The following is a 27,252-nucleotide window of genomic DNA, read 5'->3' on the forward strand; positions in this document are numbered from 1 at the left end:
GTGTGTTTTCTGTTGAATATATACAAAAACATTACAGGTGGCACCCCTGAGAGACAATATTACAGTTTTTCACCAGTCAAGTCTAGGGAAAAACAAAACAATACAATTTTAATTCAGATTGACTGTTCTTAATTCATAACACTACAAAACAGATCTACTTCATGAAAAAATACATTTTGAGGTGAAATTATATACCGGCACTAAAAAAATAAATAAATATATATATATATATATATATATATATATATATATATATTATAAAATAGAAAAAATTAAATTTAATATATTGCAATAACTTTTCAAAACATTAGCTTTATACTTCATACTTGTATAGCTTTAAACTTGGTAACCATAAAATACTCAACATCTAGTGTTTTGATTGCAAAATTGAAATGTTTGGTTACCGAAAATAGAATAAACTCATACAGGTTTAGAACAACGAGAGCTAAATAAATTATGTTATTATTATTATTATTATTATTATTATTATTATTAATAATTCAAAGCGCATTCAAGAAGTGTTTAAGTTCGGGTCATGTTCAGTGTAAAACTAGCATGTGTGTTGATTAGCACTAGAGGACGCCACAGAACCATTAACGAACAAAAACTGACATTTCATCTGAACCGAACGTTTGCTGGAAACTACAGATGGGCACCAAATCACCAGAATATAGGCCTACCCTTAAGATAAAATACATTTAATTAGGCTTAATTGAGTTACTTTATATTCTGAAAGTAAATAAGATGAAATGCAATTAACAAATCTAAAGCTAAGAGCACACCTAATTGCAGCGATCAATTGATTTGATGAAGTGTTCAGCTGTATTGATGTATGGACTGAGCTCAGTCTCTAATGAAGAGTTGATTGATTAACGCTTTAGCAGCCATCAGCTCTGCTCATAAAAGAAGAGCTTTAGCTTGAGGTCACTGATGTTTGTTACTGATATCAGTTAGGCCCTGACACCAAATACAGTGATGCATTTGAAATAGACAGAACAACACCAGAGTGAGTAAATAACGATTGCTTTCATAAGGAATAGTTCACTTTGGGATCAACTGCCTTAAATGGTTGTTATACAAGCTAAGAGGTTTAAGGCAGCAACCTCTTTCATACATGTGCATAATTTTAATTTCCTTATAAACAAACTAGCATTACTCAATCACAGATAAAGTACACTGTATAGGCCCAATGAGCTAAACAGTCCCTTAAGTGCTTTCATAATTATACACTTTCTATGTGTGTGTGTGTATGTATGTATATATATATATATATATATATATATATATATATATATATATATATATATATATATATATATATATATATTTACATTTATGTGTTAAGTGATTTTGCTCTTGTCTGTGGTGGTAATTAATGGGTTTGTTCATTTACAAGGTGATCTCAAGAGGATTTTCATTCATCACTAGTCAGTAGTCAGTTCAATTATTTGTTTATAACTTTATAATTACTTTTATAAAGTTGCAGGTTTATATATATATGAATGTGAAATGAACATTTTCATATTAAGGTTATTAAAATCAACTGTACCTGACTAGCTAATTTAAACATCTTGATGAGAGTTGTCATATTGGGAGTTATAGCTCTGATTCACAATCAGACATAATAGAGAAGCCAATTTGCCCAGGCCAAAACAATGGGGTTATTTTTTATTTATTTATTTATTTATTATTTTTTTTTTTTTTTTGTTGTACTTTTGTGTAAGGTTTACATTTTGCTGAAAATACTGTTTAATGTCAGGTTCCTTCTAACAACTTTGTGGAATGCTGTCAGAAAAAAAAGAAAAGAAAAACAATATTTTCCCCCCCTTTATATAGATTAACTCAAATAAGCCTACCCTTGAAAGTACTCACTGAAGTAGAACCTTACACCTTGCTCTACTCTCCAAATGCCTATTTTTAATTGGTGTGTTCATATTTAAAACAGAGTAAATGTTAAAAAAAAGAAAGGAAAAAAAAGAAAAGAAAAAAATCTGCATTTAACTCGATTTTAATACTGTCGTGATTTTTGGATCAGACAGCTCTACTGAAAAATTCATGTTTGTGTGACGTCAGACGCATCTGTCATAACTCTTGGAGATGTTTGAGCTCGTTGGCGGGTCGAAATGTTTCCCCTGAGTGCTTTTACACCGGCAGAAATCAATAGCGGCTCTGCTGTCACCCTCTCAGCTCGGCGGCTGCTCTTCAAGCAGGTTTGATGTGTCTCTTCAGCGCTTCTCACGGGGACTAGCGAGAGCCGTCACTAAATCACGTCAGGTTTTTCTCTCTGATTTTCGCTGCTGTTCTGTCGCTTTTCCCGCGCAGCTGGGATGGGATGGGAATCAAGAGCAACTTTGATTTCCCGCCATCTGAAGTTCCAGCGCGCAACTTTGAATGCTTCCATTACCTCAATTTAACCTTTTTTGAGCTGCAATCATAACTTTGAGAGGCAGCTTTTTTTCTCTGTGGGTTTTTAAGAAGTCAGTTAACATCATTTTGTAGAGCAAGCCACACATCAGAGTTCAGAAATGATTGACGTTACAAGGCTTCGTTTTGTAAAATGAAAAAAAAAAAAAAAACTGCCTTGTTCACCCTAAAATGAAATGTCATCATTTATTCATGTCGTTCAAACCTAGTATTATTTTCTTTCTAATGTAAAGCATGATGTCCAAGCATCTCTTTCATAAAAACAAAAGTGTATGGAAGGCCCATAAGGTCATGATGCCTCATATCAGTATTCCTGTTTATATTAATCATGTTCATAAAGGGGTCTGAGTTTGAAAGACAACAAGGGCTTCTCTGTGCTTGCCCTCAGCACCTTGTTGATGTGTCCTTTATTTTTGCAATGTTTGATCAACTATTGGGACACATGCTGGAGAATGGAAAAGTAAAGAAATTATGAATCACTACCGCTCGGGGAAGTTACGAGTATACCAAACCTGCATATAGCACACAAAACGTATTGACTCCAGTTAAGATAGTCTACTTTTAAAGTGCTCATTTGGTGTTTCCTCATAAGAAAGAAAATAAGACTGGAACAACACATGGGTGAGCAAATTATTAGACATATTAATTCCAAAGTGATGTAGTTGCTTTCTTTTTAAGAATATCAGATGTCAAATATTGTCACTAACTGACAAATATCACTGACAACAGTGTTCTTGAGAAATCACTTCAAACCCTTTCAAACAGCTATATGTATAAGAGTCAGGATATGAGGACTATCCAGTTACATATGCTTCTGGCTGTCATTCGTTTTGTGCATCTGGGTTTGCCATCTCTTCTGGACAAAGTTTTGGATAGAGGACTTGTTGCTGAAATAGTGGAAGTAAGCAAAATGGCTAACTTGTTCAATTAAATTCAATTTGGGTTAACTTGGTCCATTATCTTTTTTTTTATTATTATTATTATTATACTGACTAGAGGTGAGAATCTTCGCTATGGGTCAAAGGTTAATAAAATCCTTCTTTTCCCTTCCCTGCTCTCACTGATAAGTCCCCAGTCCAAAACTAAGCCTCTAATCACAATATTATTAGATAAACCCCATCTGATCAGTATATAAATCTCTCCATCCAATTACAAGATGTAATATTTCTGCTCTCAAGCTGGTAATGAGCTCTAATGCCGGTGCTGGAGTTAATCCCCCTCGGATGCAGCACAGATCAGATGTTGCCTCCGTAATTAGACTGGCAGAAAATCATTATTTCTGCGTTTGAGGAAAGAATGAAGTCAAAGGAGAGGTAGTCTTTCTGCCGCTCCTTTCTGAACTGTAAATTGTGGTTTAATGTTTTAATTTAAAATGTTGAGTGACTGTAGAATGATATACTAACAGTGGAATTCATTAAATCACAGTTATGTGAATGTGAAAGAGAGGGTTCTTTTACGCCAGAAATGGAAATATCTGCTTAATATTGTAACTAAAATGTACAGTTTAGGCCCAGATAAAGTCCAAATGTGGAATATCAAAATGCAGTAGTTACACTGTACTTAAAAAAAAGAAAAATTGCAACCCACATCAGGATATTTAGCTAGAAAGTAAAAGTTAATTGAGAATTTATTGTAAACATTAGGTGGCTATTGGTGGAAGTCTTTGTGCAGTATTCAGTCTTATGTTGCAAGTTTAATGAGGCAGGAAGTGAAGATTCTCTCCGGCCAATCAGTGATCAGTAGAGTTTACACACCACGTTTTGGTAAACGTGCGGTTTGCTTACAACCTTAACCGAGGTGGTACTGAAAAAAGTACCAGGTACTGTACCCAGTGGAAAACCCCCCAAAAGTGAACCGTACCAAACCCTAACGTGCCGTACCATGCAGTGGAGAAGCAGCATAAAATGAAACCTTACTGGTTCCCTTTCTAATTGACTTAACAGAAGAACCAGTGAAGATTGGTGTTATTGATATAGATTAAACCACTGGATTAAACCACTGGAGTACAGGAAACTTGTATGCTACCGTTATATCCTTTTTGGAGCTTGGAACCTTTGGACTCCATTGACAAAAACAGCACAAGGGTTCTTCAAATACCTTATTTAGCATTCCACAGAAGAAATATAATCATATGTTTTTGTGTTGACGAGGATGAGTAAATGATTTATTTATCATTTATCTATTTATTTATTTTTGGAGTGAACCATCCCTTTAAGCACGTCCATGTACACAAGGCGATCTTAGCTAGAGAATAGAGAATAGAATATGTTACCCATCAGACGCTCTGTAATGTGTACTGTCTTAAGAGACAGGTGCAGCATGCACTCTTGTGTTTCCATCTAAACTGAGGTCATGGTCTCCACTCGCTGTATGGGAGAGGGTGGGGAGACCAGGTTCAATGAGCATTCCAGCGGCTTTCTCTCCCTGCAGAGGACATAACAGATGTGGATTTACATACACCCCCAGCATCCCACTCTGATGAGATTATCCAAGAGTGCCGAGAAAGACTCATACTTAATACACGCCTCGAGGAGGGCCAGGGGAGCCAGGCCCTCCGAGAGCGCAGGGGACAAAAGCAGAAGGGGAAAATGTCAAGCTTGGCAGACGGGAACAGGACAACAAACTGCTTTCACCACTCCTCAAGCTCTGTCCCTGACAAGAGGGTGGCTGGATTAGCATCTCATAAAGGCTGTGGCAATGCTGTTGGCAATTACAACAAGATGAAGGCTCTTGATGCGTGTATTTGAGAATTCGGTCTCTGTGTGTAAAATGTGGAAAACTATCGTATAGTCCTCACAAAAACCTGTTTGTTACAAAGATGTGGATTTGGCTGTAGCAGCATTTAAAATAATATCAGAGGGAGTTATACACCATGTAGACTGTCAGTTAAGTACCCTCAAAGCTTCTTTGAGTCATCACCTTAAAAGCATCACCATGAAAAATATCAAACTCAAAGAATTATCAAATGTTTAGTTAATGATTAAATGATCCTTAAACCTAGTCATTTTTCATTGGGAAAGAAGAGGACATTATTTTAATGGCAACTAAACACAAGAGGGCCACCACACAGCAATCCCATACTACACCTGATGCCCTGAATCCATGTACTGTATGTGAGGCTCTTCCCATCTATCGTTGGGTCTTAAATTATGCAGTAGATATTGTGTTGGGCGCCTGAACCTGTCATGGTCCTGTATGGCTCAAGCTTGTGATTCATAATTAAACTGTTTGTGAGGCCTGTTCGAATATGAAAGCAACGACAGAGTGGCCTTGTCCAGAAAGCACATGCTATATTGATTTCTCTTCCTCTGAGATACTTGGCCTTGACATTTTCCAACCGTTTCCCACATTGTTTTGTAAGTTTTATTTGTTCCTCCAGCGTGGGCTCTCTCTCCCACTGAGGGCATGCCCTGGCAACCCTAAATTAATCCCTGTTCTTCTTCAAACTCTGGTTCGATATGTATCCATGAGTAATGTCTATCTGCAGAGAGTCCAAACTCATCATTTCGAGAGGAGGTAAACGTTGCTTATAATTATGGGCTGTGTTCATTTACATGTGTTAATCACTCAGGTGATGGGCTGCTCATCCTGATACCGGCAGGTCAGGCCCCTGCAGACACAAGAGTCAAAACCCAATTATATGCATGATTAACTTTATCCTAAGCTGTTTCCCCACAGTCAAGACTCTCACTGGATAAGAGGACAGGGTAGTGATGTGTGTATGTGCCTGTGTACTTGTAGAAGGCTTGAGTGGCATATGAATTACAAGTAGTTTAAAGCTTGTTTAATTGCTCTTGAATGTTAAATGGGTTTTGACAGGTCTGAGAAAGTTGATGATGGGAGTATATCAGAATTTCCACAAGTATCCATAAACACTGCTCCGTTCCAGTTTGACTCTGATGTGAACATGTTTAAAAATGCAGAGCCAAAACAGTCTAGTTTACCTTCAATGTTATTATAGCCTAGAACCTGTCACTTATGACAGTATGGTAGTTGCTTCTACTTGTGCCATACCCCTCCCCCCACTTTCCACTGCTTCTGACCAACATGTAATGTAAACAAACCACTTTTATGTGCTGTTCAGAGGTGGGTTTAAGAGATATAGTGTATATCTTAAATGTGGATATCATTTCATAAATATAGTATAGCACAGAGACCAATTGTAACTATTAACTAGTTGCTTGGTAGCATGTCTATTCTTAACATATTGGCTGTTTATTGGTACTTATAAAGCACATATTCTGCATGAGCTCTACATCTCTACATTGCTACCCAATACTCACAAACTACCTTACTCGGAATTGGTGCTCTGCATTTAACCCGTCCAAGTGCACACACACAGCAGTGAGAAGTGATCACACTGTGAACACACACCTGGAGCAGTGGGCAGCTATATCCAGCATCCAGGGAGCAACTGGGGATTCAGAGCCTTGCTCAAGGGCACTTAAGCCACGGGTATTGATGGTGGAAGAGAGTGCTGTTCATTAACCCCCCCACCTACAACTCCTGCCAGCACCGAGACTCAAACCTGCAACCTTCGGGTTACAAATCCAACACTCTAGCCAATAGGCCACAGCTGTTAAAGGCTTGTTAATAGTGAGAATTGGACCTTAAAACAAAGTGTGACGTTATTTCTTAATCCTATATTGTGGTTCTTTCCTAGTCTATAGAAGGATACTAAACCAGGAGGTAGATGTATGTTCTCTTACTGTTGTCAGTTTCATTGTTTAAACTGGCCAAAAATGCCAGATCTCAGTAACCAAGATGTCCTGGAGTCTTTACAGTGTTTTCTTGTTCACAAACATTTTCCCTATCTTTGGTTCGGTGAACCATTGGATATCCCAGCAATGGATGACCGGAGACAACGAAGCAAAAATATTTGGAAAGTAGACCATTTAAGACTTTGTTGACTTATATAATCCAGGTACATTTAAGAAACAGACCCAGTACCCTCATTCCACCTAGTTCAACAAATCTGGCTGTATACAAGAGCTATCTACAGCTGAACCACAAATTCAGTCCCAGGTATGCAGGTCCATTTAACTGCATTGGAAAAAGTTATTGTTTCATATCAGTTACATCTCCTACATCAGTCACATCCCTTTGTAGAATATCTAAAAGCTCTGGCTCCAAATGAAACTTATTTCATAAACCTCTAGACATAGAGACTAGCCCATGTCTAGTAACCTTATTTACTCAAGGATATCCTGGATTCCAGACATTGTCAAATGTTCTACCTAGTAGACTTGAAGGACTACAATCCTCAGGAATGTTCCTGAGAGGTTTAGGTATTGTGATCCATTCAAAATACTGGATTTCCAATATAAACATGGAATTGCCTTTCTGCTGAACCACAATTAAGAGCAAGGAAGTGGAGGTTAAGGCACTTGTACATGGTGAGGTTTGTAATCCTCCCTAATGCCAGAGGTCTATCAACCTTAATGGTCATACATACACTTGCTCTGGCCATTTCTATAATTGTGACCCTGCTTTGTGCCTTGGATTCTTGTGAGTCACCGTCTCTGAATATGACTCTTAATTATACTGCAGTCAAACAAAACTTTGCAGTTTGTTTATACCCATTACACCATTACACTATTCTTCAGTGTATGCTCCAAAGCAGGAGCCACCTGCATTCACTGATCAAATATGTGATGTTCTATTTACATCTTCCTGAGGATTATTTTTACAATCTTTATGCCCAATGCACAAGAAAGTCCATGTGAGCCCTACTCTTGGCACCAACAAGAATTTGACTGAAGAGCGATATTTTAAACAACATTTAGTGATCTGCTCTGTCTAGTCTCCTTCTTTTGTGAAAATAGAACAAAGAAATCCCCTCTGTAGTGAATTCAATGGGAAAATGTTTTATTAATTGCCATATGCCTATTGATTCCTCTTTCAAGCACATTCTTTTGTTCTTCCTTTCTGGTGGCAGCAGAAGGATCTGTAAGTTATGTGGAGTGTCAAAGGTGTCCTTTTGATGTAGATGACAGACCCCATGCTAAGTAACACCTGTGCCGGGTCTGGGCTTGTCTGCTCTGGTATATTTGCATCTGAACTGCCGGACAGATCAACCCATCAGACACAACTAATTGAGCCCAGAGAGGCATAGCGTTGGTCACTGTTTCTCATCTAGGACATCTCGAGTATGGGATTATTTGTTTTCAGACTTGATAGTTAATCCACATTCAGTTCTTTGTTTTACATGCAGTAGATGCTTATTGGTCTCGTTCTCTCTTTATCTTATCTTTTAAACTCTCTGAGCATCCTTTAGATAATGGTATACTGTTCAGCAGAAGGTGCAGCTATCAGCAGGGAAGCCGGCATCAGCAAGTAGCAAAAACCACAAATGCCATGTACCTTATAGGGGACCCCCTCATTGCCGCCCATGGCACTTGGTACCTACTGTGTGATCTTCAGTAGAAAAGGGTGGTAAATTCACCACCCCCATTTACAGACTAGCAGCACCGCACAGCTAGGCGCTCAAAATGCCAAGGGTTAGAAGGTACAACACACAATACACAAAGGAGGACCTTAAATTGAAAAGCAGAAGCATACACAAATGGTGACCTATCATTATTTCTCGAAGGCCTGCCTTTCAGACGAACTAAAGAAATGTCTTAAATTGCCTTGCCCTAAAACCATGATGGTTTGAACAGTGCAGCCGCATATTCATGATGATAGATGTCTACCTCGCCTCATTCGGAATTTATAAGCTTTAAAAACTCCCATGACATACTGACGCCTCTGCTTAGAACAGGTGGTACATTATTAAAAACTCCACACTTCTTTGGTTGTCTTTGATATTCCTCATCTCATCAAGGATTCACTTTTTAGATGTAAATACGTGTAGTCGAGGGAGCTGTTACTAGGTAACACCCACACTCTCTTGCTGTCACTTTACATTTTTTAAAACAGACAGATGTGAAAAGCGGAATAAAAGCGAAGAGCTGTGAACTGTCCGTGCCGTGGCAGGTGTCCACAAGCAATACAGATGGAATCAGTTGGGAGCCAAATGTATAATAGATTGTGATCAGTTGCCAATCAAGAAGATGGTAAACTGCCAAAGTCTTAATGCTCTTAGATAACATTGCAGGTAGCACCTTTAAAACATCACCCGATCGGAGTTATGCAGTAAGTAGTTACAAGTAATAATATTTCAATACTTTGCGCAGCAACTAAAAGTGTTACCAATTACTAAGAGTTACCATCCATGAAGCAGCTAATTATATTACTTCGTTATTTTTGATGCCTTAACCCCTACTTATTTGAAGTCCATCAATCCAATAATTTCCCATATTTATTTTCGTAATTTTCACGACTCGTGAACACATGAAGTCACCGGTACAGCAGGCAAGCTTGGAATATGGAAAAGCTTACATTTAGCGAATGGAAATATTGCCATAAATAACATTGATTTTGTGCAAAGAAAAGATGATCTGATTGAAGTTGAGACATTACTTTACTCCGTGCATTACATGGCTTGCCTTCATCCCTCTGATCCTAATATAAATTGATTTACCATAACTAAAAAATCTTTTTAGAAAGTGAAACATTTTCTTCTGAACGTATGCCGTTTTTAATTTTACATTTTTGGGGGGGATAAACTGCATCATGAAATATAATCGTATACGGCTAACTGAAATTATAGCTACAATTAGCTTCAAGCTACACGTGACAAGTAATGAGGTTAATTGTCACTTAAAAGTCCCTATTATCATTGGTTACACTTTATTTTATAATGTGTGATTTATAGTGCATGCTGGCATCTTCTCAGTGGCTCAGGTGACTGCAGGGCAAGATCTCTGGTGTATGAGCGAGTAGCAGGTTACTGGAAAAACAGTGATGTGATAACATATGTCACTGCCAGTTCCTGGAGAGCGTTGGATGGAGGGGCATCATAGGGGGTATGTTTGTGATGTGATGTCACCAACCAACACTGAAAATGTTCACTGCAGGTTGAATCCGTGCTTAGTATGTGGATTTGCTGGAGGTGACACATCAGAACACTAGGATGCATTTGGTACAGATTAGGGGCAGCTGAGATGGATTATTAGTGTGAAAAATGACTCTAAAATGGAATTATGGGATGTCTGGCTGGCAAAGAACAGACCCTGCAAGCTGTTAGACCTCCAGCTTCTCTCAGCAGGAGATACTCACAGACATGACCACAGACGCCTACTGCAACAACAGCCAACAGGCCAAAATATTACCCTACACACCAACAGACAAGAAAACATTTCTTCATAATGTTTTAGAGATCTACCTGGAGCAGTTACAAAATAGAGATGAACAGTGATGCACCAATGTTCATATGTTCATATGTTTTATCTACACATATTTACTCACAAATTTCCATATAAAGCAAAAACTTGATAAATCTTATTCCCATTTTGTTAGTAGACCTTTCTCTCACAAAGGTTCCTCAATGCAAAGCCAGCCTTTCAGGTTGTCAGATCCTTGTTTTCCATCAAGGTTCACAAAGGTAGAGGTGACACGGTTCCTTTCTGTGGTATCTGGCAAAGTTGGCAACCAAATGCTTTTTGATCATTAATTCATGGCAGTTTCCCGCCTGTTTTGCTAAGTGGTCTCCCTATGTGACTATAACTTGAATCGAGATGTTCGCAGAATTGAATTCATCTGCCTATAAGTAAAAAAGAAAAATTGTTATAATAAAAACAGCTGGGCTGATATTAAAATGGATGAGCCGCTGCTGGTAATACCTGCAACCTCAAATATATGTAAAACTTTTATCCAGAGTATTTACAGGAAATCACCTAAAGCGCTTTCAGAATAGATCAAAATATAATCATATATTTGTGTCTTTCCATTTCAGATGAAGGAATCCATTCACCAGCGCAGCCTCGCTTTCCGAGCCATTATTCAACTACAAAGCAAACCATATTCATCATTGTGTTTTAATCACATCAAAAAGAAATATAGTGCTACCCCAGGGTGCTGGCAGGAATATGGAGTCCTCCATGATGTTATTGTTTCCAGCACTGCCAAACAATCTCAAAAATTGACTTAGAATAAATGTATTTTTAATATGATAACTCAACCCTTGTGAATACAGAGGCACTCTGTCAATTGTTCTTGCCGTATGCGTTGCTTTACAGATGTAATGCGGGAGTGCTTGTGATATAGCGATATTAAACCTGCGAGCGCTGCCTTTCAAACTTTGTTCCGGCTTTCTGGATAACATTCTCTTTCCTTCAGCTTAACTAAATGCTCTAACAGATGAGATGAATGCATTGGTTTACAAAGTCAGCGCGTTACTGCAAATGCTTCGTGTGTTCCTCGCGCTGTTAAGATGCGCGCTAATCAGATCTCGGATGCACTTTTCTTGCACTTTATATTAATGTGATTCCAGCTCAGTGCTGTTTAAGGAATATACCTGCACCTACATGAAATAATGCAATCAGACAGAAAAGAACACATGAGCAGATTACGAGTGGAATAGACTGGGGCTAGTCGTCTCACAATGGGATGTCGTCAAAAAGGCAAAAACTCCAATTGCGCTTGTTTTTCTGTAGTGAGTTTGTAAACACCTAGTTCAAACATGCATAAATTAGAGTACATTTAGTCAGTTTTGTTCCTCCAAACATCATCGCATCATAAATTCCCAACATGCTATTTTTATAGTAGCTGCTGGGTAAAGAAGTGAACACAATAACAGATCATTTTGGTCTAAAAAGCCTATATTAGGCACTCTAATGGCTGATTCGCCTTGACAACTTACTCCAAAAAAGTGTGATGACATGCTTTAATATTGATTATATGAACCTCAATTTTTCTTGGAAATCAACAATTTCCAGTTACATGTTTTTATAGTCAATACTTAAAGGTATGCACCAATGCAGATTTGACCTTTCACAATTAACCTTCCCTGAGAAATATTCACTGGAGTGAGTGTGACAGCTCGCCCAGACCTCGCTCGCATGCTTTTCTTTCTATCGTAGGCATTTCTAACTGTATTTGGGTCTGTTAACCTGCTGGACACAGGGAATTATTATAATGCTCAGCTCGATTCGCTTCACCAATCATCAGAATTGGTATTCCTTCCCATTACGATAAACAAGGCGTATTGTTTTTTGTCTCCAGGTGTGCTAAATTATTCACAGTCTTTCATGTAAATAAGCAAACAAGCCTTGGCATCCAAAGACAATGTGAGGTGGCATGTCTTAATTAGCCAATCATCCGTCAGCACACCATTATCCGTGCGTCAGGCACTCTTATTGAATGTGGCGTGCGACGACAGCGGGCTTGTGTTTCGTTTGTGGCGAGCGATGCGAGTTATTTGCGCGGCGAGGACTGTAGTTGCTAAGGGACGCCGAGGCTCCTAATGATCCTTTCAATTAAAGAGGAGCCCTGAGGCTGTAGCGCAGCTGTCTGTTTCAAACGCCTCCTCTCTTAATGCTCAGCATGCACCAGTGTTTAAGTCAATATTATTTTAGAGACTACCTCCCATCTATTATTAAGTAAATTGAGCCATCAGCGTCTTTGGCCGTTTTGAACCCTAAATGAAATCTATTTGCCAAAGGCCTGGAGGACTGTCGGTGTGTAATGCAATAATACACATGGATGCCGTGCTTGTTAGGAGAATGAATAATAACTGCACAAATAATTCACCCTTAAATCGGAAGATCAGTGTTTCTCGACTGGTTTCGCATTGGAACACGGATGTTACATTTTGGATAATGTGATACACGCTTAAAAATAAAGGTTCTTTACTGGAATCTGTGGTTCCAAGAAGAACCTTGAACATCCATGGAACCTTATCTGTGCGCAAAAAGAAAATGCTCTTTAAATGATTCACATTCTTCAATTTTTATTTTATTTTATTTTTTATAAAAAACGGTTTGCTATAAAAGGTTCATAGCTGAACCCAGAATGGTTCTTCGGTATCAAAAACCTAATTTTGCGAGCTTAATCTTTAAGAGTGTCATGCCAAAATTGTTTGTGTACAAAAGGAAGAACTGATCTGCCATTCTGTAGTGGCAATGTGAACAGCCCGGCTCTCAATGACCCATAATTTGGCTCATCAGTGGCCTGTTAGTGCCTTCTCACTATGCAGGAAAACTCTCTCAGACCCCATCGATCTGCTCCAAATCAATGCTTTTAAAAGCCTTGCATAGCCTTTAGTTCAGAGCAAAAGAGTGCATGCTTCAAAACAGCCCACCTATATTGATTACGTGTGGAACAAAGGGAGTGTGAGCTTTTCACTCATTTGTTCTGGCTCTATATGAACTGTCCACAATTCATAGACCGAAACATACAGTGGGACAGAAGGCATTTTGCCCAAAAATTGTATTGTGTTATCAATGCGTCTTTTTTGGTGGCTATTTGAGTCATAACATTATAAGAATGTGTCATTTTTATCTACAAACTAGCTTTGAAGTCATTGGATTTAATTGTTCCTAATGTAGTATCAGATTTTGAAACCTTGCCATTTGAACAATTAGGAACTATATATATATATATCATAAAAATTACTGAAAGCAATAGGTCTTCTCTTTATAAGAGGTTAAACATTTATGCATTAAAGCATATTTAACGGCTGGCAACAGCAGAACTAGAGAAAAGATATTTAGGAACGAATGTATCAGCTGCATTCAGAACGCATTTTACAGCAATTACTAGAGATATTTTGTGTTTACACGTCTAGGAAAGAGGCCGAACGAAAACTCATCTCTAGCAGCCCCCAATCCCCCTTGTAAAGCAATAAAAAGATCAAATGACTGCGCTGAATGTGACATTGGTCACGAGATGATTGGATAGTTTGGATAGTTTCGCCGGAGCTTCTTCGGTTACAAAGCTTTGAATTCAGTGGATTGTGAAATAGCATTGCGTCCAGTATAAATATATAGCCGAACTTCGAATTTACTGGAGGGATTAGAGAGCTTTTCAAGTCCTCGCAGCCTCTTGTCATGGTTTTGTGTACACAAATGTTGTATTAGCGCTGTAAGCCACGGGCCCGGGTCGCCTCTCTGATGTTTGTTGATGTCGGACTCCTCTATTCCAGCAGAAATGAGCAATCTGTGGTAATCCTGTCTTTCTGGCAAAGAGTTTACTAAATTTCAAATTTACACGTTTAATACCTTTTAAAATGCTCTTTGAACATTTTTAGCCCCTCGCTGTTTCCGCATCACAGAGGAAAAAAAAGCAACACACATTTCATGAGAAGATGCTTTATGGAGCATAAATTTAATATCTCCTCCATTTAAGAGTACTGTCCCATAATCCCCCTGCAATAAATGTTGACTTGTGCTATTTAAATTTACAATTTATCCGCCGTATTATGGCCAGGAGGCGAGTGTTACAGTTATTGAGTCCATGTAGGTGTAGCACAGTTAGGAGCAAATCAGGAAGGCACTGCACACCATTCTGCAAACAACAGATGATAGAATAATCCATAATGGGTCAAAATACGTCTAAAGAATCTCTTGGATGCGATAACATTGCAGAAACTACATTTTCTTGACTGATGTCTTCAGACCAGGCAGAACATTTCTGATAGCAACCCTCATATAGTTCCTCTTAAAGCATATAAAACTCTCATATCTATTTCAACATTTCTTAATAAAATGGGTGTGATTTATGTCTTTTGTTTTTTAAGTTTAACGTGCATGATTTACTGCCCACACTGATTCTAGAATATGCATTGCCAAATTTGCTTGAAGATCCAAAATGGTCCAAGCAGACAGCAAAGATGGCACAGATGATCAATATGAGTGAAGATCAGTTATTACAAGGACGACTGAAATAATATTAACAGATGATAGGAATTGCAAAACAAATGTTTTAAATGAGTGCTTTGGCCTCTTGCACAAATATGCTATCTCACAATAAACGATAGATGTGTTAAGAAGAGAATGTTCTCTTTTAAATATAGGCCTATAATAATAATAATAATAAAAAAGGTTTATGCTTCGTGGAAAGCTCAGAAGAACGCTTTTCATTTGCTATTCGTCCAACATTTCAATGAAGAGGAAGTGAATAGAAGCTCTAAACATTCGGGCTCCGGGAGGTGAGCTCTCTGCACAGGTCCAGGGTCAGTCTGCTGTCTCTCGCTCTGGGGAACACAGTCTGCTTAATTCCGCTCAGGTGCGCCGGGCTCGAACCCTGCAGGTGTCCGAGCGCGCCATAGTTCGTGAAGCCCGCGTAGAAAGGAGATGTGTAGTAGAAGTGTCTGGGGGGAAACCCGGCGGGCGAGGACGCCCCTGACGGCCGTGACGCTTCGTCGCTCCTCTTATCCGACGTGGCGATCTCGGCCAGAGACCAGAGTTTGGGTTTGGGGGTCGGGTTCGCGGAGGGAACGACAGATGCGGGATCGCGGCTCTCACGGAGGGGCTTCTCGGTTCCGCTCTGCTCGTCTCGGGGAGAGGAGGTCGTGGGCACCGGAGACTCTGTCCGATGCTCCTCTTCTTCTCCACCGTCGATGATGACGCTGTCCGTCGCGTCCGGATCCTCCGTGCGGCTTTCCGTGCAGTCCTCGACCACTGCGATCAAATGATAACACCCTGATTAATGACAGAAACAGACAGATAGCGTCTAGAATATTTGTAAATTAGCCAAAAGATTCTAGAATATATATATATATATATATATATATAGCTACGCTATTTTTCTCTAAATCGGTCAAAAAAGACAATAGCTAATAAATGTGAGAGGTTAAAGAACTTGTTTCCGAAAATTTGTCAGGAAAAAATAATGTCTAAGGATGTAAATTGTTTTCCTCCTTTTCCTTTCAAATATTTTTGAAGTTTTATTATTAAACCAACATTTTAACATGGTTATTTTGTTATGATGGGACATGAAAAACATAAAACTGTAAATGATAGTTTAAGACCCTCATAACGGGGTGTCAAGGGCATTATTTAATTATTTGTTTGTTTTAAAAAATATATTTTTAATTCCCTTTTTTTCATAAACATGATTTCGACCATTTGGAAGCATATTAATATCCATGACTCCTTAAGCTATTATTATTATTATTATTATTATTATTATTATTATTATTATTGAAAACAAAAGTCTTGTGCAGTGCATTGTGCAGTAATGCCATTGCATTGGGTACTTGATGGTTAAACTAAAATAAATATTCCACTCGTTTGTCATCTGATTATTTGTGATCAACATTTGTTCAAATATAGGCTAATATATTTATTTAAAATAAAAATGTTAATACAATATCAGAACTATGCTATCAGTGCAAGCACGCGCATGCATGACACAAAGGGTCAGACTGAGCACCTGAATCTTCGGTCGTCTGTGCTCGATCTGTCTCGGCTGTTTTGAGCGGCTCGTCGTCCTCGTCGGTTTTCTCTAAATCAATGCTGTCCTCCTCATCTTCATCCTCGCTCCGGTTCCGTGGCGTCCACGTCATCTTATTCTCTTTTTTGAGTCTCCTGCGCGCGTTGGCGAACCAGGTGGACACCTGGGTGAGGGTCATCTTGGTGATTATGGCCAGCATGATCTTCTCTCCTTTGGTGGGGTAAGGGTTCTTCCGGTGTTCGCCGAGCCAGGCCTTCAGGGTGGCGGTGGCGTCTCGAGTGGCGTTCTTCCGGTAAGCGGGGTCTCCGAACGGGTACGGGCCCAGGGGACCGGCGTACGGGTGATAGCCCACAGAGCCGGTCATGCCTGGAGAAGGGTCATATGGGGAGCCCTGGGCAATGAATTAATAAAGATTACAATTTAGGGGGAAAAGCAGAGCACACTTTCTGTTTCCACGAGGATCCGCTTCTACTGATAACAATGTGAGGGCGCTTCTGGGATATTTCGTTATTAACTGTATTTTATAATAACAGCAGAATAATTAACTTTAATCGGAGTCAAAAGTTTCGATGTTTATTGATCTGATGAAGGCTAAATTTATATGAAAGCTCAACACACACACACACGCACATTTAAGTAAGCGTGAGTAATAAAAATGAATACATTATGAATATTCTATAGCTATATGAACAGAATGTAAATTCCGTGATTACCGAACACTATTCGTTAACTATGATTTAAAGGGTTGTGTTCATTTATGTAGCTATATATATTCAGAAGTTACGCTCAGTCAAAGCGCTTAACACGAGTGTAATTGACATATTTTCACAAATGTTTCATAGCCTATATTTAGCAAATAATAGCTAGTTCTTAAAACTTTTCGCTTAGGCGTCAAGAAAACACCTATATTTTTGTAGTGCAATAGCCTACATGAAAACTACTAATAGCGATAATAATGCCAACTGTGGGCACTGGCATGCTGACAGTCCTGATGTCATAATATGATAATCATAATAAAGCTCCAGACTGCTGAAGAATACATAAACCGTGCGCTTTATTACGAAGGAAACTCACCCCGTAGGAAGTGAAGGGGGCTGTGGGTTCGGGACTGTACCGGAGTGAGCTGAAGGCTGGGGACGCGTACGGGGCGAACGCAGATCCGCTGGAGGAGCGTCCCAGATCATCCGTGCGCGGTCCCGTGATCGCGCTGGAGCCGTACGGAGGACACGAGTACAGAGACAGAGACGAATGATACAGGTATCCTTGAGGAAACGCCATGACCAGACTACTGCTGCAGTCTCCTCACGAGCCCAGGAGTCAAGACACGCATCCTAGGGGCCAAGATCCAGAGCTGAGCAGCTCCCGAGATCAGGAAACGAAACGAGCTCGCTCGCAGGACCGGTGTCTTCGGTACATGGGTAGAAGAGGGTCTCGAGTTCCGCGCGCTTCCTCAAGGAGAGTGAAAGAAGAGCTCAAGCGGAGTTTCCCATCTCTCTCTCTCTCTCTCTCTCTCTCTCTCTCTCTCTCACACACACACACACACACACACACACACACGTTTTTTTTAGCGTCCACTCAAATTCACAAGTTATCCTCTTCATTTGGTCTTGACAGAGCGTGCACACACGACTCGTTATTGCGTTCCCTGTTTTGTTAAATGTTCAATGCATATTTAGCGCACCTTGACTCAAGTCTGTCTCTTTCCCCCAAAATCAAAAGTAATTTTATTTTTAAATCATCTAAATAAATATGCGATAGACTTTGTCTTTTCCAGTTGCGACACATGCTGTTTTTAGCATTTGCCATGAACTCCACCCTGTACAATTCGGTTTGGAGAAACAGTCTGCTGCTGTATTTGTAATTTTTAACGGTTTTTGAAATAGTCCTGTGTGGACTGCTCACTAGTTTTATTTATTTATTTTTAACATCCTCAAAATCTGATGTGTTCCGGTTTTTTGATTCGGACTGTTTTTAGGCGCGAGATTTTCTCTCGTGTGAATGCTGATTATTTATTTTCCATAATAGCCTATATGTAGCCTGTTATAATTTATGTTTTATTTTACTTTTATTCCAGTCTAGCCTGTTTAGTGTGGGCTACTAAATTTAGAGAAAATATAAATAAAATCATTAATGCGTCGTTCAGAACTATTCCTTCTTTATGCATTGCACATCTCTTGAGCTCTCCAAATGTGAAATTAATTTAAAAAAAAAAAAAAAAACGTTCATTTTATGGAGCTCTCTTTTAAATATATTCGAAGATGACATCAGTGTAGGCTATAGCGCCGGTTTCGCTGTGCTGCTCATGAATAGAGCGTTGCGGTTTTGTCGCGTCGCGTCTCTGGTGGACGCAGCGCGTTAATCCTCTAAACGCGTCGCGATCCGCGCTCTGACACGCGCTCAGGAATCCCTGCACCATTAAACATGACTTCCGCGAATCAGACAGGAGCAGAGCGGGAATGTTTGGACCTCGCGCCTGCAGGAGGAGGAACACACGACACCCACACTACACCCGAGCGACGCGACGCCCGGCCCGGGTCAGGTAAAGAGAGCAGGTGCACAGAGAGGAGCTCTCCACAGCCTACGAGAGCACCTGTCGGTCAGAGATGCGCTCCTAAACCAGGCTATTTACCCAGGCACATCTTATCTCTTTAACAAAACATAAAAGTATCGCTTGAATTCCTTGAACAATTGAAACACGCAGAGAGGTGCCTAATCTCATTTGCGAGCTCTATTAATAGACTTAAGTGCTTGCTTAATGCAGCACGACTCTCTGCGAGAAGTGCAGCTATATGAAGTCTATAAATGAAGCATATAGATCTTTAACCCAGTGTCACCACAGATATAATGCACTTGCACTTGATATATCATTTGATATTAATGTTTGAAACGGTGTGTTGACGCACTACTCTGTTATATCTATAATATTCTAATGCATTATATCTGTGGGTGAAATTATTCATGAGAACAAATGATTAGTGTGTAAGACATTATAAATGTGTTATAGTTACAGGCTTCATGAAAAGCCTTGCCATGCAGTGTAGATCTGTTGTCGAGACACCTGTTGACAAATGTCTCATTTTGGGACGTTTAACCATTTTATTATCTTTAGATGTGTTTATTATACAGTTTTATTTGTAATAATTGTCCTGGTTTGTTTCCTTGAGCATATTGTTTTGTGTTGTTAATCTAGATGCTGGTTTCATGGATCAAGAAGGACCTGCATTTTCAGTTGAGGAAAAGGTAGTTGTTAAGCTCAATAGACACTAAATGATAATAAACACATTTTTGCATTCAGTGAAGGATGCCAAATACAGACTAGTGTGCAATACGTTATGTACACTGTTAAAATGTTACAAGTCCCTCTTTCCAAATCCCCAAACTATGTTATAACGGTCCAAAAGCAGCCCCCAGTCCTTTCCAATAGCTCATAAACCTCTCATAATTCATTTAAATCTTTTGATGATGAACATACATATAACATATGCTTTATGTATTAGTTAAAAGTCCCAAATAATATTTAATTGGTCAGAATCACCTTGGGTTAAACCAACAACAGTAACAGATCAGATCAGATCAGGTGGAAAGAGCTGCACATTTTCACTTTTTACGCTGTTTAATCATTCATCTCGGAAGATTATACTTTTATTTAGGAAGAGTCAATAACTCCAACGGCTGAACGAGCATTGATTGACAATAATGGTGCATGAATAATGTTGTCTTTCCACGAAACACTATCAGGTTTGATGCATCACAGTCAGTTTTATGGTGATATGACTTCATTACGTTGCTTTGCTCATGAAGACGGATCCAGTCGGTTGCATTTGTGTTTGCTCGCTCGCATTCCTCTCAGGACTGTGGATAAATTTAGTGCTTTCTGCGCTCAGTAAAAATGTTTGACACAATGATATCTACAGTTGAGCTAAAAAAGAAGTGTTAACAGCTGTGATGAGAGTAAACCTGAGTAACCGGTGCCCGTTTTAACCAAACATCGCTCGATCGTGTTATTTATATCCCTGTTTACCAATTGCTTGTTTATACTGAATTCCTTTCTCCAGTCTTCAGGGAGTTCCTCAGCTTAACTGAACTTTAATACTAGAAAAGATTAGTCCTGGGCCGCTTGTGTCTCTTTGCCCTGCAGTTTTGCGTCTATCATGTAAGGTAGCTGTTGTTGGTGAATTGGTCCTTTTGCCTCTCCTTGCTCAGTGAAGTGTTGTCCCATGCTGTGTTGTGACCCCAGGTGGATCCCGTGGCTTTGAGCCTGGCTGTATTCAGACTGTGTTGTGGATATCACATGTCAGTAGATGGAAATGGACACAAGTGGATTAGCTGGAGTGTGGCAGCAGCTGCAGGGTGAACGCTGTGGCACATTTCTACAGAGGCTTGTCATATAACAACGGCTCTAATTTCTCTGTTTGTTGCCTGCTGTTATAATAAACTTTACCGAACATTAATGAAGTTGATTTTAGCTAAAATGTGTTCTGTGCTTAAAGGAATGATCCGGGCTTTTGTGGATGTCTGTCTGTGACATACTGTCCAATACTTGTACCTGTAAAAACAAGCACAGCGTGCTCTTACATTAGGAGTCTATGGGGCAAGGCATTCAGTTTTAAAGCAGATATGTGCAGCTGATTATTCATTACTATTATTAATTCTTCCATTTAAAAATGAAGTTAAATTGATCTTGCAATGAAATACTTTTCTGTGCAGATGAATATCAGTAATTCCTAATCTTCTTTTGAGCATTGTGCAAAAAAGTTACTAGATTTTTTTGTTTGTTTGTTTTGTTCTTGATTTGTATTTGGGATTTGAAACATTTCAGAAATATGCTTTTGTTATTTTGTGTGTGTGTGTGTGTTTGTGTTTTGGTTTTGTTTTGTTTAGTTGTGTTCTGTTTTTGGTTTTGTTGTTGTGTGTTTTGTTGTTGATTGACTGTATTGGGTTTTGTATTGTTGTGTTTTTATTTTTGTTTTGTTTTGTTTTTGCAGGTGGGGGTGTATTTTGTTTCATTGTTGTTGTGTGTTTTGTTTTGGGGTTGTTTTGTTGTTGTGGGTTTTGTTTTGTTGTTTGTATTGCTGTTTTGTTTTTATTTTTAAACTTTGTTTTGTTGTGTGTTGCTAATTTGTTTAGGTTTTGTTTGTGTGTTTAGTTTTGTTTGGCTGTTTTATGATTTGTGTGTGTGTGTGTGTTGTTTAGGGTTTCTGTATTTTACTTTTTTTTTTGATGCTAGAGGGTTTTTTATGTTTACAGCAGCACATCTTTCAGCTTTCATTCTGTTTTTCTTCTATAATCAAAATAAAGCCACTCAAAGTAATGTTTAGTCTACATTTCGTTCAAACCAAAGCCTGTTGTCACAACACCGAATCTTCAGCTTAATTAGATTGGTGTTCAGTTTAACAGTGGACTGACTTCATTGCTCAAGTATCCGGAAACATCAAATGCTTTAATATTTCTGCAGTCTAAGACAAATCAGGCCGTGTCCAGAGAGAGCCGGAGTACAAGTGGCCACATACAAACAGTGTTTCTTAATTAATGGCAAATGGCTTGGATTACACATCCGACCATCATGTATAGAAAACAATTCCTTGGCAGTATCCGTGTGTAATGAACACCCATCGGAGCTGACTGTTTAAACCGACTTGAATAGGGGGAGATTTTACTGAGACATTCTTGTCTAATGAAAGACGGGACATGCCAGTGGAAACGGAGGCAAGAACAGCTGTGACATGTGGAAAGCTGGGATATTTTAATGTGACGTCTTTCTGAAGGGAGCTTCACCACCCGTCTCTTGATTTCTGCTTTCTGGCGTTATAGGAAAAAGCTAAAACCGTTTGGAAGAGGCTTTTGTTCGGATATGCACATATCCAAATATACTAAAAAAAGACAATCGTTACAAGCCTCGACATGAAGTGTAGCACTGAAATATACACGGCCACCGCAGAGGTCTTAATGAACATGAGCGCTGCTATAAATGGCCCAAAGCCCGCTGGGATTTCTCTTTCCCAATGAAGTGCAGTGGAGGTTGAGTACGGACTGAAGTCTGACAGATGAACTGTGCTTAATGGCCACTTCCAGAGAGGTCTCATCTCCACTGGGCCGTGTACACACATCAGCAGGTGACTAAAACAGCCACTGCACTTGTCAAACTGTCACATTACGGCCTAATGAAGAGTAATCATGCCAGCGTTCACTCAAATCTTAGTCCTCAGCTGAAGGGGATTTGTGCTTGTCAACCCGTTTTAGATTAGCACAAAAACGGCACATGATGCAGTTACGGTGACGATAAGAGGAAGTTAGAGCGGTAATGTTTGTTTAATGATGCTTCGGTGTGACTCGAGCAATAAATACGCCAGAATGGGTAACAGGGCTGAATATTTAGATTAAATTAAGCTATCACTCAGGAGAGTCGAGACCGTTTGGGACCGAATGATGGTTTGTAAATACTATAATGTCAAGATTTTATGGAATGTATTTTTTATTTTGTATTTTTTTATTATTATTGTATAATACACACCATGCTTATGGTAATTTTAATAATTCATTTTCTACAATGAACAGAATATCAATTCAGAAAAAAATTAGGACTGTGTATGATTTGACTTGTTAGATACACTGAAGTGGGACAAAACAAAATCACCATTTATAAATACTTATTGTAAATGTTTTTAAAACTAAGTTTATGTTTGGTGATATAGCATGTTTAATTGTTCTTTTTCTAAAGGATATTGAATTTTCTTGCTTTCAGAAAGAACAGCATATTGAATATTATGACTATAATGTGCTGTATTCGTTTTAAGAGATGGACCTGGCACTTAAAAATATAATAGTAATAAATAAGATATTTCATGTTTTATGATTCATAAATATACATCTAACAGCTGTATTTATAAAATATTATACCAAGAAAGTGTTCAATTGAAATAAATAAATAAATTAAAAATAAAATCTTATTTAAAAAATGCATAATACAACAGTAAAAGATATTTACAATATATGGTTTGCTAATAAAATGTATTATTATTATTATTATTATTATTATTATTATTTATTTTTTCAAGAACTTTTGTAATTAGTGCTATGTCTGTTAATCACGTTCACTGATGTAATCTGTCGTCTAGTGATTTATGAAATATAAATAACGCATATTGAAATGTAATTATCATCTCATTAATTATGTTGGGTAAAATGTTCAATGAATTGACGTATCTGAGAATGTATTATAAACATGTTGTGTTTTGTGTTTTCAGGAGTCTGATTTTTCGGCTCATGAGTTGATCCCATCTTCAGCGCACACTTCAGGATCAGGCCAGCACCTCTGCGAAGGGTTAAAATATCTCACCACCAGCACCACACCAAAACCAGCCCAGGCCTTCGTACAGGAGTCCACAGCCAGTCAAACTCCAGACGCAGGACCTGAAGCGAGCCTGGAGGAGCAGAGATCTGATCAGGAGGATCTGAGGAGAGACGAGGAGACGTTCAGGACACAGAGAAGCTGTGGAGGTGAACCAGAGCAAGGGATGCCAGCTGTGGTGGTCACCCGAGCTGAAGAGGTGAGTGGAGATCGAAACACAGAGGACTTTAGATGTTTCTTCTGTGGAATACAAAAAGAAACGTTTAGCAGAATGTTCAAGCTGCTCTTTTCCATACAATAAAAGTAAGTGTTGACTGCAGCCAGTGTTGGGGAAAGTTACTTTTAAAACAAATGCATTACTATATTTCATAACTCCCCAAAATAAGTAAAGGACATTACTTGGTTACTTTTTATGGAAAGTAATGTGTTACATTACTTTTGAGTAACTTTTTAAATCTGGACAGGGCTTGTTTGTTTGTTTTTAATATAAAAAGGTTCTTCTTTTATGAATGGGAAAGATAGTTTTACACTGAAAGTGAAATGAATGCGCCTCAGGCTGAAGGAAATGTAAATTCATGTCGGTACAGTAGAGGGCGCTGCTAAAACTAATCGCATGAACAATATGACGCAGGATTTACGCATTTGAAAAAAGTAACGCAGATATTTTCTTGTAAATGTAAAAGTTCTGCATTACTTTACTAGTTAAATGAAATCAAAAGTAATCTGATTACATAACTCGTGTAAAATCTCACCCCCAGCACTGACTGCACTGTTATGAGCAAGATCAAGATATTTAGGGAAAACATTACAAAAATTCAGCCTTTTCCAACACAAATCAGTCAATCAGCCGCTGTGACCTCAACATTATGAAATTCAAAGGAGATGACTTCTCTCTTGTGTGTATTTCTGTGATTAGTATTGTGTCTCTACAGTAGAGTCTCGCTCAAACATTCAATCTTTGTTCTGTGTGTGAATGTTATCTCTGATCATGCACATTTTCTTCATTCTTCTCACATATGAAACCCTTCTCTTGATAAGGTCTATATTTTTTTCTTCTTTTAATGTATGCAAATTATAAATTTCTATCAGATGGGTGCTGGTTTTACAGCGGCTGTCATATCAAGATTTCTCTGAGAAGTTCACTGAATGGCGTAGAGAAAAGCTTTGTTTAGAATAAGAAAAAAATTAATAAAGGAACGCTTTGTAATTTGTAGATTACCAAAAAGACAGGACTGCAAACCAAAAATATTATTTATGATTCGATACCTACACGTACAATTTTAATTAAATCAAAATTATGAGTAGTTATTTTCTCTCTTTTTTTTTTTTTTTATAACATTTTAGTAACCCCATGTAAATAAATATTTAAGACTTCATTGTATTTTACACAGTTTACATATCTTGGATATTTTGATTAAAGGGGGGGGGGGGGGTGAAATGCTATTTCATGCATACTGAGTTTTTTACACTGTTAAAGAGTTGGATTCCCATGCTAAACATGGACAAAGTTAAAAAAATTAAGTTGTATGATTGAAGGAGTATTTCTGTTCCAAAAATACTCCATCCGGTTTGTCACAAGTTTCGGAAAGTTTTTTTCGAGTATGGCTCTGTGTGACGTTAGATGGAGCGGAATATGGGTCCTGAGGCACGTCTGCCGGAAGAGCGAGCGCTCCCGTATAGCAGAGCACTGAGAGCACAACAGACTTCACTGATCAGAGCGAGAGCGAAATCTCACAAAAAAAGTGTGTTTTTGGTTGCCAGGGCAAGACAACCCTGCACAGATTACCAAAAGAGAAACAGCATTAAGGGACCAGTGGATGGAGTTTATTTTTACAGAGCATCAACGGAGTTGTGCAAGTGTTTTTGTTTGTTCCCCTGCATTTCGAAGATGCTTGTTTTACAAACAAGGTCCAGTTTGACGACGGATTTGCACATCATTTATTTCTGAAGGATAATGCAGTCCCAACTAAAAAGGGTCACGATGGTGTGTTGGAACCGCAGGCGGTGAGTAAAACTGCTTCAAATATCTCTGTGTTGTTAACTTAGCTATCGGCGCGTAAGCACATCAAGTAAACAACATGCGATGTTGTCATCAAACTGCACTTTCCACATGTACACCTTAAAAAAAAAAAAAAAAAAAAAAAGACGACATAAAGTGGAACTTAGTCATTTTCCAAAACCGCTAAGCAAATATATACAGTTTCAATACATACCACATTGAGACGTCGTTGCTGATGCTGCTCTTGTTAAATTTCAGCCTCTGGATCTGATTCTGGATCATAAATAAACAGCTGAATCTGACTGTTAGCCATGGTTTGTTTTGGATGATGGTTTTGTCCTCACGGTGTCACAGCTTCCAAACGCTCTCAACTCAAAATCCTACTGGCGCTCATGATTCTTTAGCTCCGCCCACACGTCACGCCTCCAGCCGGTCGTGTTTTTCCGGGAAAAATCGGTACAGACTATCTTTCTCTTATGAATATAATAAAACTAAAGACTTTTTGGAGTTATGAATGATGCAGTACTACTCTATAGGTACTCAAGATTAACAGGATATTGAGTGAAAACGAGCATTTCACCCCCCCCCCCGCCCTTTAATTGATTGATTGAATGATTAATAAAAAAAAAATAACAATTTGCAATTATTTACTCTCCTCAAGATGAACCATTGGACTCTATTTTATGGGAACAAAGAAACAAAGACAAAAAAAGACAAAAGAAAAAAGAAGAGTGTAATTTCTTCATCACAAACAAGACTGAACTGCAAGCCAAGACATTCTTACAAATCTCTTACCAGAGTGTTATAACTGATTAACCTCTCTAATAATCCCCATCAAAACAATGAAAACTGTAACTGACTCTCCCTCGTGTCGATCCAAACCTGCAGGCAGTGTTTGTGGAGCACAAGTGAACCCAAAAGGAGATATGATGAGGAACACCGGGAGTCAACCGACACTGAACACCACTGACTTCTGCTGTATGAACAAAACAGTCACAGGGCAGAATTTAAAATCAAATCAAATACATTATAACAACTATTGCGCTCATTATTCCAAAATATTGGTGTACAAATCTATTACCAAAATACAGAACAACAACTCTGAGGCATTTCTCAAACTCTCTTCTTTGGTGCTCCGCAGAAGAGTCATATACACTTGTCAGTACAGCAGGGAGAGTAGATGAGAACAGGATCCCTTTCG

The 27,252-nt window shown here is 38.7% G+C and overlaps 2 protein-coding genes across 6 annotated transcripts in view; one reads left to right on the plus strand and one right to left on the minus strand.

The window, feature by feature from the left end:
* Positions 1 to 14,597: 14,597 nt before the first annotated feature.
* irx5b (iroquois homeobox 5b) lies at positions 14,598 to 18,180 on the minus strand. Of its 2 annotated transcripts, none has more exons than XM_052597948.1 (3): positions 17,779 to 18,180; positions 16,684 to 17,095; positions 14,598 to 15,950 (listed from the first exon to the last, which is right to left on the minus strand). In XM_052597948.1, the coding sequence occupies exons 1-3, from the start codon at positions 17,980 to 17,982 to the stop codon at positions 15,436 to 15,438; spliced, it is 1,131 nt and encodes a 376-aa protein (XP_052453908.1). In that variant the 5' UTR covers positions 17,983 to 18,180; the 3' UTR covers positions 14,598 to 15,435. The 2 variants fall into 2 exon arrangements, with proteins under 2 accessions (XP_052453908.1, XP_052453909.1); XM_052597949.1 differs by having other exon boundaries at positions 14,601 to 15,929; positions 17,779 to 18,179.
* An 812-nt stretch (positions 18,181 to 18,992) lies between these two features.
* LOC128014367 (ankyrin repeat domain-containing protein SOWAHB) overlaps positions 18,993 to 27,252 on the plus strand; it is a 61,830-nt gene continuing 53,570 nt past the window's right edge. For all 4 annotated transcript variants that reach the window (XM_052597938.1, XM_052597941.1, XM_052597939.1 and 1 more), the window contains exons 1-3: positions 18,993 to 19,243; positions 19,895 to 19,944; positions 23,949 to 24,251. In XM_052597938.1, coding sequence (XP_052453898.1) covers positions 19,126 to 19,243; positions 19,895 to 19,944; positions 23,949 to 24,251 — 471 coding nt within the window. In that variant the 5' untranslated portion in view covers positions 18,993 to 19,125. The remainder of the gene's footprint in view (positions 19,244 to 19,894; positions 19,945 to 23,948; positions 24,252 to 27,252) is intronic.

Source organism: Carassius gibelio, chromosome B25 (genome assembly GCF_023724105.1).
Source record: "Carassius gibelio isolate Cgi1373 ecotype wild population from Czech Republic chromosome B25, carGib1.2-hapl.c, whole genome shotgun sequence".
NCBI lineage: Eukaryota > Metazoa > Chordata > Actinopteri > Cypriniformes > Cyprinidae > Carassius > Carassius gibelio.